This window comes from Tympanuchus pallidicinctus, unplaced genomic scaffold (assembly GCF_026119805.1).
Source record: "Tympanuchus pallidicinctus isolate F22 unplaced genomic scaffold, pur_lepc_1.0 scaffold22, whole genome shotgun sequence".
NCBI lineage: Eukaryota > Metazoa > Chordata > Aves > Galliformes > Phasianidae > Tympanuchus > Tympanuchus pallidicinctus.
In genome coordinates, this window is record NW_026294739.1 from 16,384,832 (window position 1) to 16,401,654 (window position 16,823).

A 16,823-nucleotide genomic window follows, 5' to 3' on the forward strand; every position below is an offset into this window, starting at 1 on the left:
CAGAAATTGGAAAATTCTCTCTTTCCATGCTTCCAGAGCTTATTTCTCCACAGGCTGTACCACCACAGCTATGAGCCATCTCTAAGAACCAGAGACATGCTGTGAGTTCATCAGCTAAATCATCCTGCAGCAAGACCTGAAGATCCCACCTGATACCTGCTTTCTGTCCATAGCCCAAACCCTCAGCAGAGATCCCAGCCAGTAGATCCTAACTAAGCTTCAGCAGTCATAGCCACCCTTATAACTCCTAATGAGACCCTCAAAAATACCCCCCCCACACTCTCAAATTCTTCTCATTAAATGAATTGCCTTATTAGTAATATACGCGTAACTACTCACGCATCTCTCAGATCTTCAGGAACATCCACTGTGCACTTGAAAAACGTGTTCTTTTTGACGGTTTTATTTTGATTCACAGGTCGGAGCCTCTCATAAGTCACGATTTCGTTGTAGGTGGCATCACAAGCAGCATACTCAATGACATAAAACTACGGAAGAATGTTTGTCCAAATGGTAACTTCCGTCAGCAACGACAACTACATACTAACCAATCAAACAAAAACACAAACACACAGGCCAAGATTCCCCCAGAACACCTGATTCCATCAAAAAAAAAAAAGACTCAAGTTCCAGGAAAGAGTACATTGCTGATGTAACATCGTGCTTTTCCACACACTGCTTCCCTATTTGAAGTTTTAAATTTGGCACACCTTTACAAAGTAACTGATTTGACAATGGTACAGAAGTAGCAGCCTTCTGAGGATGAAAAAAAATATAAATCTTTTATTCCTGTTAAAAGTAATTAAGAATTCAGTAGAACTTCACACCTGTCATTACTTAACTGAGACCACACAGATTAAGAATGTTGGTTTTTATAAATTTAGAAGTCAAAGTTTCTAACCAACCAATGTAGCAAGGTACCAGACAGCAAAAATCCTAATCCCTGTGGCATACAAGAACTCGAGTTAGCTCCAAATGAAGAACACTATCATTTCAATCAGCTGAAATGAAAAATATACTTGTCTGAATCTACAATTTGTCTGAATCTGAATTTGCTGGTACACTCATAAAAGCCAACAGTAAAATACAAGCTCTGCATGTGCCAAAAACCAACAACTTTTTCTACTACACTCAAGTGACATGTATGTACAAACAGAACCACCAACACACACTTGTAGATAGAGAGTGCTTGATACCAGAATTAGATTTGTGGTATGAACAGTAACCATAACCACAAATAAGGTGCACTACTTTATTACTTCTTAGAGCCAACTTCAATTCACTAAGTAGAATTTTTGGAAGCCATATGCTGCACGCATGCATACAGACCTCCATGCTCTTTGATTACTAACAATCAGATTGTGCTGCTCAGCTACAAGCAACTGCTCAGCCCAGTTGCTGTAACACAGCACAGGTCATTCCAAAGCAGTCTCAGCTCAAAAATCTGTTCTGCCATATTTGTGTACTGGTAGTTGATTCATCTCTTTGCATCACAAAGAACTTCCGTATTTACTGTATCTAACAAAGCAGCATGAAAGCAGCAGGAAGGATTTACCTCTCCTTTCATCATTCGAACTTTTGCCAGCCACCAGCCACAAGGCTCTTGATCATTTGCTCTAGAATAAACCTGAAAACAAGAGCAGATTAACAAATGAAACAACTATATTTAAAGTACACACAGACATAATTGAGTTGCCTACATTTACAATCAGGAAAGAGCATCTCAACTTCTCTAGCTCTCACTACAATGGAACAGTATACTGCTCAGAAATATTTTTTGCCTTTGTTATTATTGTTATGTGCTTCTTGCACAAGCTTCATTACTTTGCCCTGCAAGGATTACGGACAGATTTCCTTTCTATATTTCACTGACTATACAACAGAAATTGCTGGAGATAAAACCCTGAGAAAACACTTATTCAGTGGTAATTCCTCACTGAATTTAAAAACTGTCTTAACACCAAAGGTTCCTATACAGAAGGAGCTCCGAAATTAAGGTTTCATTTTGCCTTTGGTTTACTTGATAAACTTAGGACTACATCACATATGATTATGTATTTTGTATTTAACAAACACCACTAACAATACAAGATCAAATACAGAACCAATGATATCTGAAGCTTTCTGTTTTTCCTGGTCTTCTAACTATTTGTATGCAGACTAAACCAGAAATTTAAGTTAATTGAAGAAATCTGAGGTAAAAAATGCCTTAAATTAACCTCTGATAAAGCCAAAGTATTCCATATATTTCAAATAAAACCAGAAAAATTGAGCACATCTCTGTTGAACTTTCACATCAAAATATTTCCAGCAGTTTTCATGAGCACCGAGAATTAGCAAGTTAGGTTTTTATCTTGTAAAATACAGAGCTTTGTTTCAAATTTTAGATGATAATCAAGTTCCACTGGTAATTTTCTGAGGGAAAAAAGAGACCCTGTAATTTCAGGCAGTTTCTCCAGAAGCAAAATCTGCTGTATTTTGAAGTGCTAAGAAAAAATTAAGTTTTTTATTTACCAGCTTAATAAATCCACTCCTAGAGACACAGTCCTTTTCCATTCTTCACTAATCTACTTACAGCCACCACCATCTCAAAGATACAACCAGTTATGTGACACAACAGCTCATTAGCAAACATCTGGATCAACTCACCTCCACTTCATCTCCTTCACCAATTTCTTTCTTGATATCAGGAGGTGGAGGTAATCTGACTTCATTAAAGGGTACTTGGCGCTCTGGCTGCCAACTAAAAGTTGAAGAGACATTACACATTAGTGCCAGGATTTTTCTCTTGTTTTCTTAAGGTCTTCATTTTTAGAACTCCGAGTTAACTCTCACTCATTTCACACAATCAGTTCTGTTTCTTCATTCCTAGAAAGCAAACTTAATAAGCGAAGTATTGAAACAACCCTGTCAAAACAAAAGACACAGCTGGGAAGATATTCAGTAACAGAACACATCTTCAGTAAACTTCAGAAGAAAGTTCAATGGACTGCCTCCACTGAACCGATTTTATTAACCCTCCATGAGAAGGTCAGATGACATACTGAAATCTGTACTGCTCAATGAAAGCCTTGTTAACAGGTGAATTCATCCTTGTGGTCCACCTTGGGTTTGTCCATTTCTTCAGCATTTTAGCAATGACAATTTCATTGGCACACAGCATTATAATTGCTTCCTATCAATTTTTAAGCAGGAAAATCCAACTGTGCTTCCTAACAAAACTTTGGAATTTTATCTACAACTATTCGAAACAATCTCCAGTGGGAGCCTACGGAACAGATTCATTTCAAAACACATCTCTACATCTGCTTACTAATACTGATTACTACTATGCATGTTAAATTAATAAGCTACCTTCTTGTACAAGAAAGGCTATTTGTTTTTCTGTAGCTGGTTCTGCAAGGCTTCTTAATATATAATGCACATTTCAGGTGCATTACATGAAGACTTGTAGAGTAACTGACACCCTCTGTATTCTTTTATAATTCCCTTCTCTGTAAATTTCACAGGAAGCCATGAAGCTGTTTCTCATCCTTTTACTCAAAATGCCAACTGAAGATGGATTAAAATAAAGCCAGCACTACCACCAAAAATAACAATTAGAAAACCCTACAAGATCCAAGAGACTTGGACATGGTATCTGTCCAAGTATTCGACATCTATCATTCTGAACATCCTCAAGACCACATCAGGTACAGACAGACCAACACAACAGAAGGGGTCATGGAGTTTCACCCTAGCCATGGCTACACGGTTCATTTTTCTTCCATCTACAGGGTAATTTTGAAAAACCACCACCAATAACACAAGGAACATTGTGGATAGCTTTTGTTGAAGCTGGAAAGTATTTTTGTCATGAAGTGTAGCTTAAATCTCATTTTACCTCTGAAAAACAGTAGAGGAGGTTGGAAAAAAAACCACTTGAGATTTAAACATGCTTATAACTGCAATGGTCACTAACCTCAGGATCTGTGTATTGTCTCTTTCTTTCCTCCCTTCCTCAAGTTATTATTCTCACAGATACAAAGGCAAATAGGAAGAGTGAGAACAAAATGCATTCCCTTGATTACAAGCTATGTAAAAGTTCAATTTGGAAATAGTTGGAACACAGTGATCATAACTGAACAAGATACAAACTGCTGTCAACAACTGAGCTGCTTAAAGCTCTCTTGAGAGTTTCAACTGTGCACTGCAGGTTATGAATCCAGCTCACAGGAAGCTACAGACTGCCCACAGTGAGACGCAACAGTAGAAGAGACCTCGCCACTCCAAGAAAATCTTTGAACTGCATGCAGTAGTCTATCCTTGCTTCCATCTCTGGAGGATCTTCATCTACTGTAAGGAGACAGTACAGTAATGATTCAGCCATAAGGTATTTTGGTATTTTTTGAAAAAACAGGGAGAAATATGCACAGTAGGCTCAGTTCTGAGAATATGACTTGAAGTTCTGATGACATCAAGTCCAAAATGGGAGCATCTCACCGGCAAAATATCACCAACAGCTATTTAAGAAATTAGTTGTGTTTTGTTACAAGTTACCTACTAAGAGGATCAGGCATGTGATCCTACTGGTCAGAATGATTATCACAAATATTTGGTAAAAGCTATAAAAAAATTGAAGTATTTCTTACTATACAGAAGTCTTCTGATTATGGCTGCTTCAAATTCTAATGGACCTACAAAGAATTGCATCTAGAACCTCACCTGTACACCACAACAAAGGCTCCCAGCTCCAGACGACTTTGAGTTTATTCTCTGCCTCTTTACTTCTCCAAAACGCCTCCTAATGGACTTGCTATCTGCCCACAGATTAATTATTGCTGTGGCCACAAAATCACCACTGGCAGTTGGTGCCAGTTCACCAACTTCAGGAACCTTGTAATAGCTATAGATTAGGACTGGTAAACAATAGCAAAAAACATAAACTGAATGCCATTAACAGACTCACTTACTTTGCTAAGTGCTGCTCATTATCACAACAGAAGAATGCATTCCGGATGGCACCCTCCTGCCAATTTCAATTCGATTAAAGCCCTTATGAATTTAACTCAATAAAAAGCGTAATAATTTATCGGTCTTGCATCATGGCACAAATAGGGTAGTACACATACTTCCTGATAAAGTCTATTTTTGGTCAACAAAGCACTCAACGTATGTTGTAGCTCACCCTTTTCAGAACGAAGCTGCTGCTGCCACACATTCAGTAAAACAGGTTGATGACACAGACCAGCAGAAGTGTGTTTGCCAATAATTAAACAGCTGCTGTGAACCACAGGCACTTCCTTTAGCTCACTTGGCTCATGGTGTGAAAGCATGTGCCTTCAAGGCTAAGAACATCTACTCTTCCAGAAAAGTAACATGGATGTTGAATGTGAAAATGAAGATCAACAAGAGGAGGATGAAGAAGCAGATCTGTGTGATTCTTTGGAGGATGGTGAGGATAGAGGAGTAGTGGGGTGATATGAAAACCAAAGAGACACAAAGAGCTCCCATAACCACCCAGGAAGTGCTAGCTACGGCTGCCACTTCTAACTGATTTTTATGGAAGGGCTAGAAAACAGGTTAGAAAGACAGACTGAATTTGCAGAGTGAAAAAAAACAGGATTATCTTTTTCTCCCCAGGATTTTCTTCATGCATGCATTACACATACATACATCCCAGGATTACATAAACCATTCATATAGTATTGTGTGTACATACATGCAAGCTTCCCACTATTAGGCTTCTTATTCCATCATCTTCCTTCAGGAAAGGCTGACCGATGAACCTGCAGGCTGGTGCTGGCAGCTTAGAAACCATTTGCACATCAAAAGCTGATGCATTTCCCAATGTTGATTTTTTATGTGTATATTATATGTATATACACACACACATATATAGAGAGAGTGGTATGGTTAGGCTGTGGTTGGACTTAATGGATCTTTAAGGTCTTTTCCAACCTGAGCATTCTATTCTGCACTAGTTAAAGAAGTCACTCCATCAGGACATTTGTATCGTTTTTTCAGGTTGATGAAGCTGATTGCACTCCCAGGTCAGACACAGAAAGAACTGCTCAGGAAGAGCTACTCAGGTATTTTCCACCTTTCTTTGCTGCAGGTGTAAGAATATCAGGCAGCTGCCACTACTTTCTAATTACATCTGTCCACTGCGTCTGCAGGCATTACTAAAATATTAAAACAAAAAGCCAAGGAGTGCTAATTGACTGTGTGACTTCTGACCACAGCTATTTAAGGAATCAGTTCATGGAAATGGAATACAACACTGAGCCTGTATTTCTAGAACTACCTTTCTAATGAAGTCTACTTCCCCTTCATGTCAAAACAAACACAACAATGCACAAACGATTTTTAAGATAAAATACTTACTTGTTTTCAAACACAACAGTGAGTGAATCCTCATGAACATCTTTGATAAATCCCTAAAACAAAAACAGTTTTGTTGTAAAACATGGAATCACAGCAAGGCAGCAGTTTCAGCACAGCCTGAAACCACCCGAGAACACCTCTGCTGTTATAATCTGAATGTAGGAAAGTTCCCAGGCAATCCCACTGCATGGATGAGGCTGCTCTAAGAAACACATTGCACGTGGACTATTGAAAGCAACTTTTCATACAGACACGTTTACAACTGAAATCCTGCCTTCAAAGTTTACTGTTCTCTTTACAGGCATACCCAGCTACTTTACGCAAGCAAAATGAGAAAGCTGCAGTCCCAGGGCAAGGAGTCCAACTCAAAATACTGTCCAACAGCTGTGAGCAGCACCACTTGCTTTTTCAAGTGTTCTTCTCAAACAACCAAAAAAAAAAAAAAAAGTCCCAAACAATTGTCCTTCAGAATAGCACAATCTGAAGGATGGATAACATTTGGCAATAAAGGCTGTTATGTGGCTACTTAACTATGTCATCCTTCAAACACGGGAGTGGGAACAGTGTGCAGTCAAATCCCCACAGCACCTCACAGCAGAGCAAAGATAATAGGATGTTACACGTCATTTTCTGTGACATTTTTATGATCTTGGGAACAACTGCAGCAAAAGCCCATTTTTCTTCCCTTTGAAAAACGAAGGGCTTTTTAGTGGTGCACTGATTATGTCAAAAACCTGAAGACAAAGAACAACCTGATGGAAAAAATTATACCCAAGCAGAAATTAAGGCCTCCCATCTCATAGTTAAGAGAGCAAGGCAGATTGCAAACACAAAGGAACAAAAGAAAAGCGGAAGACAAAGATGACAAAAAATAACAAAGTAAGAAAATGTTTTTTCTAATGACTCCTGTGTTTGTTATAGCCTGGTATGTGCCCAAGAAAGAAGACCAAGAAGAAACATGCAGTTTCAGATGAGAAGACAGTTCCAAAGGATCCTTACGAAAGGCTCCAGGAAACCTGCTGGATGGATTAAGTTGCCTTCACAAACTGCCAGCCAAGGAGGTCTAAGCACAGAGTCAGCTGTGCGAGGAGTACAGCCCCCCCAGAGGTGTCATGGGTCAGCTCAGCAAAAGGCACCTCACCATGGGCTCCCCGTGCCTGACAGATGCTGCACGAGCCCGCAATGACAGCTGGCTGCAAGGGGCTGTAGGAATGAGTCTCCTTGGACTCAAACCTGTACTTGTGCAACGCCAGCAAAGGGCAGCATTCACTTGAAATCCGAGTACCTGCTCCCTAAGCAACGCTCACAAGACACCTGCCAGCAGTGCAAGAAAGTGGTTATAGCACAAACAGCTGGGTCAATCCTGAACACAGCAGGCCATCAGAAACCAAAGTCACTTTGTTCAACCACCTAGTGTGCTCCTAATGAAATAAACCCTTTTAGAGGCCACCCTGCCTCTGCCAGGGAAGGAAGGCAAAGCCCTTTGAGACGGAAGCAACAGAGGCAGTTGGCAGCAAAGCACGTGTGCACACAGGGATTTGCAGTTCCCCTGAAGTCTCTGTACAGGAAGACTGAAGCCACCCCTGCTTCATGAGGCAAGGAACATGAAGGGCATACAACATGTTACTGGTCGAACTATCTGTTAGCTACCAACATCCGTAAATAACCAGAAAAGTTCCATTTTATTTACCAGCATGGGGATAAGTTACTGCTACGTAAAATGCAGGAAATAATGTTTTCCTACAACTCGTTCAGATTCTATAAAAAATATGTAAGAAAAAATCACTTACCACATCAGCATGAACCAGGTTTACATGGTCCAACACTGCTGGAATGCCAACTTACTGGCAACAAGCAATACTTACTGGAGATTTAAAGCCCTTACCACGGGCAGCCTTTTATCTACGTTCTCACCATGTGAGTTTCTGGAGCTCTTTGGCACAAAGCAGCCCCTCAGCTTGCTGCACTTGCGGTGCCACACAGGAGCAGCACGCCGTCCCACACCGGCGCACATACACACCACAACTATCAGAGCAACATTCCCAGTTGGCACGCTCTGACTCTTCTACTCCACAGCACTCATATGAGAAATACTTCAGAAGAGATAAGCTAACATTTATCAGGTATTCACTTCAGGTCACAAAGCACAAATAAAACATTAAATACAACCGTATCTAAATAATTATATTATTGTGAAAAGGTCTGACCAGAATCCAGTTGTACAAATACAAGATGAACAGTGAAGGAGTATCATGCTTTTCAGACTTCGCAAGGTTTAATTCTTCCTCTTATGGTCAGTTTCTCTTCTGTAGGGGAGGAACACACACAGCAACAGAAGTGCAGCAGTGGCAGGCAGGCAGACAGAACACCACCAGTAAGAATGAGAATTCATACAGGTTTTAAATCATTCTATAAGGAATCACTTGGTCATTATCACCAAGCAACTTGTCAGAAATATGAAATTATTTGTGAAGAGTAACAACTCTGTTTTCCTACCTACAGCCCTGGCCTATCCTAGGAGTATTATCAGCCATCACCTGCAACTCCAAGATAAAACCAGAAAGATTTCACATACATCATGATGAGATTTACTGCAATTTTTTTTTAGAAGTATTCAGCGGCCTGGAGATGATTGTCAATTAAAAAAAAAAAAACAACACTTCACAGTTCTGCTCAAAACTTGAGAAATTAAGAATTAATTTTGAATAAAGCAGATGTACTTTTTACATTAAACGTCCCATTAAGTGCCACACATTTATAAGGGAATTATAAGAGATGGGATCTGATGAACATTGACTTTTCTTCTTTACCCAAATGGTTTTCAAACACGAATTTCAAAGGAGCTCTTTGTCAGCGAGGTAACCTATGTATGTAGATTTGTATTCTAACTTAGCATGCCTCATGTTACTTGCCACTGTGTAAGAACCACTTCTTGCTAGGCTCACTGATTATACGCCTTCACTTTTCTTCAACTAAACAGGCTGCTGTTAGTGGCATTTAATTTAGCAGCAATGGCTACAGATGGACAAAAGACAATATCTAATTCAGAGCTCCTCCATACAAGTGATGAGGCAGAGCAAGCCAACAGGAGACCACATACCACAACTAATATATTGGCATAAAAGCAGTAAAGCTGTTGCATGAGGAACCACCTCACATATAACATTTCCAAACGTGCTTTACACCACACATGAAGTTGCTGATAAGAAGAAAAATTCATGTGACTTCACCTTGGCAGACCTCAGCTTTGGCTCATCCAGATCTTCATGTCAGTCACTCAGTGCCACATCCCTGGAAGTCCATGTATGTGCTGAGAGCTGCTCACAAGGCAGCAGGGACTCTACTGTACTACACTATTAATGGCGTGCTGCTCACAGTGCTCCAGGCAGACCTGTCTCTGCCACTCACTGGGCAGGAACCAACTCCCAGCACCTGTAAGCTGAGAGCTGGTACGGCCAGGGCTTGCCAGCTGCGTTTGGGATCTGAGACCCAGCAAAGTTAACATGAGGCCATACTGTACACCAAGCATGAACAGAAGGGCAGGAAACTAAAAAAAGACCACCTGCCACCAAAACCACCGCAGCTGGGACCTCACAACAAGAAGCACACACTGCATCTTCCCCTTTTACCTGGGCTCTGCTCATGGATTTAGGATTAAGTTCTGCTTATGACATAAACGGATCAAGACTTACTGAAGTGCCCTTACAGTGAACTGTGCTTGTGTGGACACACACACATCCACCCACCCACCCGTATTTGCTTTTTACATCCAGTTGCACACCAAGTCGCAAAATCCATCTAACAGCCAGATGCAATCTGAGATCCATCTTCAGCCCACTTTCAGACTAGCTGACCCCAAGCACAACAGTCCAACCTAAAGGCAAGGTGCTGCCAGTGAGGCTGCAGGCATCCCTTCCTGGGGCAGACAGACAACGTGCTGCTTCTGAGCCACATCCACCACACCAAGAGCTGCGCTGGGAGCCCGGGCGCTGCTGAGCACATCTCCAACAGTAACACTGCCATCAAGTACTGCGGGTGCTCCTGAATCACCAACATAAAGGTCAAGAAGCCTATATCTAATTACCAGTCCTTTCACTCCTGTCAGAACCAAACACTGTTAGTATTTTAAACCAACAGTTATACACCTCTGTCTCATGTAACAAATACAAAACCTTCCACTTAATTATTACTATTCCATTCTGACCCCCATAAAGAAATACCAAAGCAAACACAGGAAGCTTGTAAACAATCAAGATGCTGCCTTTTCTGGTTTGAACTTCGAAGTGCTCTTTTCACTGCAAATGCTACAGGGCCTGCTAACAGACAGCAGTCCACGCATTACAAGCAGGCATCAGGTAGGAAATAATGCTCAACTCCTATTTCAATTCTAACCACCACACTTTTATTTATGACATTACTACTTATCTTCATTCACAGTCATCATTATCATGTGTAAATTCAAGAGTCCTCATGAGTCACACAAGAACCTCAGCACTGAATCTCCTGGCTTAGGCTTATGAATGAAGTCTAAATGACTCACGTTATTTATGCTGCTTTCTTCATGTGCATATTCCCAAAGGGCAAAACTTCCTAGAGATGCCCTCCACTCACTGTGTACATGAGAAATCAATAATCACCGCCTGCAGTGTCTGCCTTTTATCAGCCTAAAAGTCAAGACAATGACTCTTCGATGGCAATGACTAGAGACAGTTCATGCACCAGTCTACACAAGTTCCAAGAACAGTAACATCTTAAAAATGCATTAAATTTCCCATCCAGTAAGGCAAGATTTAGTAAATAAACGCTGTCCATCAAGAGACAGCTGAAACCTTTACAAAAATAAAAACACCCCTCATTCCACTTACTGTAATGCTTCCTGGTGTAATAATTGGGCACCAACACCCACCTAAGCCTCTTAATGACAGTTTTCTATCTTACTGTCAAGCTAAAAAACAAACAGAACATCTCATGGAGAAGTTTCCAAAGCTTCTCATTACAACTTCAAAACACCATTATATTTTTATTGATATATAAGTATGTTCTTGCACAGAACTGCTCACTGTGCTTTGACATCATACATACGGAGAAATACCACGCCTTCCTCCATCATTTCTTCCTGCACAAGTTAGGCTGCTCTCTATACGAAAGCCCAGCTCAGCTCCTGCTCCCACAGCTGCAGCCAGGACTGTTACCAAAACCACACCTCCTATCACAGGCACCAAGGTGCATTAGAACCTGACCACTGAAGGTGAAGAGTCAAAGCCTATCTCCCATTTTTGTCATTTTTATTTCAATGCAGCTACTCCTGAAGAAGGGGAAAACTGCTAGGGCAAACCACACACAGGAGTTCGTTCTTTATTAGATGGAAATCTCTACAGCAATGAATCTTCAGTTATTCAGATGTCACCAAAAGGCTCCACGTGCAATAAGCTACCTATTGCTCAGCTTATGGGCTTTGGTGTCATTTTATTTCGAGCAGACATCCAAACTCACAACAAGAAGTGGAACCATGGCTCTCATTTGCATACAGACAAAATTTTCATTTCGTTCTTGCCTACGTACACTTCACAGCCAACAGAACACAGGGCAATGGGTACACAGCAGAACAGAGGAGGATGCCCTGAGTATCAGGAAACACTTCTTTTCCTCTGTAGGTGATGGAGCACTGACACAGGCTGCCCAAGGCAATGGAATATCCTCAGTGGAGATCTCTAAAAGCTGCTGGGATGTGGTGCAGAGCACTGTGCTCTGGGCAGCTCTGCTTGGGCAGGGGTTGGACCGGACAGACCCGGATGTCCCTGCCAACCAGTCCCTAATTCTGGGAGCCAATGATCTACATCTCTGTATGACAGAATGACCGAAGTTCCAAGCTCGACACAGAAAACCATCAGCCTGAGAACACTGCAAACAGAACTGAGAGCATTCATGTCTCACTCTCTTCAACCCAGCTTGAGCCCAAAGAAATCCATGCACATTTGGTCATTTTAAACTGAAATAAATAAATAAAATCCAATAAACTAACGAAGTCTGCTCTAACACCTTGAAGAAAATAAATCAACCTGCAATCTAGAACTCAAGTAGACATCATCAGCCTTCCTGAGGTCAGGATCAACATGCCCTCAGCAGATACAACTGTTAACTAGCTTGGTTTATCACCCCATTCTCCAACTTCTTCAACTGTTCCACCACACAAACCTCACCTTTACCACAAGAGCACAACTCCTTTAGAGAAAAGATGGCACTGATGGGGCTCACAGACAACAGATGAGTAATGCTGACAGACGCAGTCTTCTGAGCTGCAGGGATTGGCCGAAGATACTCTGTTGTCTACTTGGGGATAACCTTGGGGGTAAAATGCAAAACAAATGCCGTTCTTTCTCCAGATCACATTACTGATTTAAAGCAAAGGGGGAAAACAGTTTGCAGATACATGAACAAAAGGTTAAATTCAGAACATACTATATGTTTTTAGACAGAAGAATTTGGTAGGCACTTGATGCCTACCACAACCACAGTTACTTTTCACTGATATATGCATCAAGAAAAACATTTTTATTTTTTGTGTATTTTAATAAGGAACATGGTAATAAGGAACATGGTTTTTCGTATTAGTTTATAGCAATCCCAGTCTTACCTACCACGGTCATACCTCTAATAACTACTAGAAAAGCATTAAGACACTCCAAAAGATGCAATCACTACTGTTACTATAGCTAAGTTGCAGATCGTATTAACAACTAATTAGAAAACTGTCACGTGATTGTTTACGTAATTATTTTGGCCTTTATCTCTCCTGGCATAGCAGGATCCTTCTCACGTCATCTACCAGGAGGTATGCAGTGATAATGAATCTAAATTCAGACTGTTCTGAGCGCAAACTTCAAACGTTCTCCCCTCATATAACCTCACAAATGCCAACATCAATCCTAAGCGAGCACTTCCCAAATGAGGCCGACAACCCCTTCTCCTTCGCTTCCCAAACTTTACACAGCAGCAGCATTACTTAGTTCCACAACACAGGCAGAACCTTTCTGCCTCAACTCTAAGACTCACAAAATGGAACCAGATACACAGATTTCACTTCAAGAAAAAATGCATTTTAAAATCATTTTCCTTTTTGGTTTATTGTGCTTTGGGGTGGGATTCACAATAACAACAGTGACTGTTTAGAGCTGGGGCTTTCCCCACTCCAGGCCCAAGCACTCTAACCCTTCAGTTTCCCAAGAAGTGAATGGCTTTCATGCTGGACCTAATCCCCATTTTGCTGACCTGAAAGCCAATAATGACATTTTTAAGTAAAACTTCTGCTCGTTAGCCACCATCCAGAGGGCTGAACACATGATGGGGCTAATCCAAGCCTGACAATTCACACTGACTTAGGAGACGTCATTATTGCAGAATTTAAATCAGGCTTATTGCAATAAATGCTGTACACACAGCTCCAAGAATTCAGCACACCTCCTAATGCTCCCATTAGTCCCACATTCCCCTGAAGCAGAAAAAAGAACCAGCTCATGCTTCGTTCTTTGCCCAAGATCCTAGGGCACAGATGGAAAGCTAAGAAGGGTGTCTCCAAATTCCATGTTTCCTAACAGGCAGGAAAAATAATCAATCCTTTTTTAGGCCAGCTATGTTCAAAATACACATTATTTTGATGTGGGTTTCCACATGGTTATTTTTAATCTACCTAAAAATTTATCTCATATGCAAAGTTTATTACCTACGGATTTTGGCAAAAACAATGAAGAGGAACACCTACCAAGGGCACAGAGCTTATCCCATTATATTCCTTCCTCGTAAGATTATCTCCTATCTGTCTCTTTTAATAGACAGCCAGTTGCAAAAAGAAAACAAAAAACCACCCAAGCCCCGACTCCTGCAGTCAGCTGCTCACAATCCCCTGCCCGCCGCCTCCACATGCCGTACGGCTCCCAACGGCTCCCAGCCCAGATCCACAGACGCGAGCAGGAAAATGGGAGGCACGGCGGGCCGCCCCCCGGCCCCACGCGCAGTCCCGCCCCGCACGGCTGCGGAGCACAGCGCTGCGGGAATGAGGCAGCGGCTCTGGCCATAAAAAGAGCGGAGCGTTAACGGCTGCCCCGGGCTGAGGGCAATGAGTGACGGGCACAGCTGAGGGCACGGCGCACGGATCCCGTACCGTCCCGGCATTCCGGGGAGGCTGATGGCGAAGGAAGCTTTCTGACGACATAAATAAACCCGAAATCGTTACGGAATTACTCCAAATGTTTTAGAAGCCATTACTTCTATCTCCGATGCCCCCCGTTCAGCCCCAACCTCCCCCCCCCACTCTCCCCACGCCTCCCAACCCCCGCACCACAGACCCCCCTCGCTGCGGCCCCCCCCTCCCCGCGGCGCCTTTCCTTTCCCTCAGCAGATCCCCTCATCGCGGCCCCGCCGCGCCGCACCGCCACACCCCGGCACCGCCGCCCCGCGCCCCCCCCTCACGGCCCGGCTCGGAGGCTCCGCTCACGACCGCCCGCCCCTCCCGGCTCCCAGCACGGCACGCAAAGCCCCGCGCGGCTCCGGCCCCGCACCGCGCCCGTACCTTGTAGAAGGCCCCATTGGAGCCGCGCACTTCCACCGTCAGCTCCTCCATGTTGCGAGCGCAAAGGACGGCGGGACGTGCTTCTAGAAACTGTCACCACGGGGGGGAGCGCTGCCCGGGCTCCCCTCCCCCTCCGCCCGCCCCCCGGGGCCGCTCCCGCCCCACGCGGCGCTGCCGCTCCGCCCAAGCCGCGGCCGGGGGTGCCGGGAGCCGCCGGAGCGGGGCGTTTCCCGCGGGAAGGGCTGGCGGCGGCCGCTTCCCCCCCCCGCGCGCGGCCCGGGGATGGGAGCGGCCAGGCGCCGCGCTGAGGGGCCGGGCTCTCCCGCCTTCCCGGCTCGCAGGTGGCCCCGCCGCCCCGCCCCGGAGCCGCCGCGATGCGCAAATGGCGGAAGCGGCGGCTGTAGCTGCAGTCGACGCTGCGGGGAAAATGCGGCGTTTTGCGCGGTGTCCTTTTTGAAAGCGGTACCGGTGCGGAAGGCCGAGCCGCAGTGCCTCCCGCCTCCCCCGCCCCTGCACCGCTGCCCGCCGCCTTTGTGCGTCCTGGGCACGGAGGCCGGGGGGGGGGCGGCCGCAGGCCGCGCCCTCCTCCGCGCTGAGGGAAAAGCACAATAAAACACGTGTAAAGATACGCATCTGAACGCCCGCTTGTGCCGTTCGCTGTCCCTCACCGCAGGATCGGCCCCAAACTGTGCCATAAGCTCAGCGCTGTGCGTTAGCTTAGTCATGCAGGGTTGGATAGCAGGGTCGTGCCTGCCAAATGCATCTTTTTGCAGTGGTTTTAAATATCGATAATGACACCTTCAGTCCGCTTGGCTTGGGTGTCCCAGCTGACTCCATCGTGAGCAGCCATTTACCACCGTGTGCCCTGGGAGTGGCTTATGCTGGGGAGACATGGAGATCGGTGCAGCCAGGGCGTGGGCTGCACAGGCAGCACAGGGCTATGGGATGCTATGGTGAAGCGTGAAGGGAAATGGTACAGAAATTATTGGGGGATAAAAACAACAAATAAACAGACTTCCAGAGGACACCGCACTTTCTCCACTCTGGCTCATACCTTTGTTTGGGTATGAGGTAATGCTAAGAAAAAAAGCAGTTCTATCGTCTAGTCTTTTCACTCTCTGTGTGCCCAAATATTCTCACTCTTGTATCATAATTATTCCACAGGAATGTCGAATGATCATTTGATTGTAAATACTTCTTAAACCTTTAGAAATGCCCTACGGTTCGTTCCGTCACTTGTGTCCAGTCTATGTGTAAGAGAGAAGAGAAAGCCTCACACAAAAAAGTACATGCTCTTCTTTCCTGCTGGTAGATGGCCCTTGGGCCTTTCCAGGAGAAACTCTGGGAGCCAATAGTAGGAAGCAAATAGTTGTGCTGCAAAAATTCTTTGGCCAAAGTTGTCACTGCCCCAAGACTGAACAGCCTGGGATTGGTTTATTCACCTTCCAAGGGATGCTCTCTTAATGTCAGATGTTAAAAAAGTCACGGTCTTGGGTTTATTTATTTGGCAAAAATAAATGGAAAAGAATATATATATATATATCCATCAGCTGCTGTCCTCAGGAGTCAAAACAGGACACACATGAAAAAAAACCAATAGCACAATTTCAGAACTGCATGAGGTGGTTGGGTCTCCATATTTGCAGTGCACAGTACAGTTCTGGTCATTAATGATAACGAGAGTTGGCTTGAGCCAAAGCAATCTGCATCCAAATTTGCCTGATAAAATTTGTTTTTCTGAAAGTATGCACATGTTGCTACGTAGTAGCAGTTAAGGGGGGAGGGTTGTTTACAGATTGACAAGCTTATGCTGAAGCAGATTGCTGTGCCTATTGTGAAAACGGTGGTAGAAGAGAGTTGTTTCTAGGCTGTGGGCCATGATGGTTTCGGA

The 16,823-nt window shown here is 43.7% G+C and overlaps 1 protein-coding gene across 5 annotated transcripts in view; it reads right to left on the bottom strand.

Moving 5' to 3' along the window:
- Positions 1 to 15,070, bottom strand: part of FXR1 (FMR1 autosomal homolog 1) — a 29,891-nt gene extending 14,821 nt beyond the window's left edge. For 4 of the 5 annotated variants that reach the window (XM_052687127.1, XM_052687126.1, XM_052687123.1 and 1 more), the window contains exons 1-4: positions 6,367 to 6,419; positions 2,650 to 2,743; positions 1,556 to 1,627; positions 340 to 488 (exon numbers count right to left, since the gene is read on the bottom strand). In XM_052687127.1, the coding sequence (XP_052543087.1) occupies positions 340 to 488; positions 1,556 to 1,570 (164 nt within the window). In that variant the 5' untranslated portion in view covers positions 1,571 to 1,627; positions 2,650 to 2,743; positions 6,367 to 6,419. Of the gene's footprint in view, positions 1 to 339; positions 489 to 1,555; positions 1,628 to 2,649; positions 2,744 to 6,366; positions 6,420 to 14,932 lie in introns of those variants that run through there. The other variant, XM_052687128.1, reaches the window with a different exon arrangement.
- Positions 15,071 to 16,823: the final 1,753 nt, after the last annotated feature.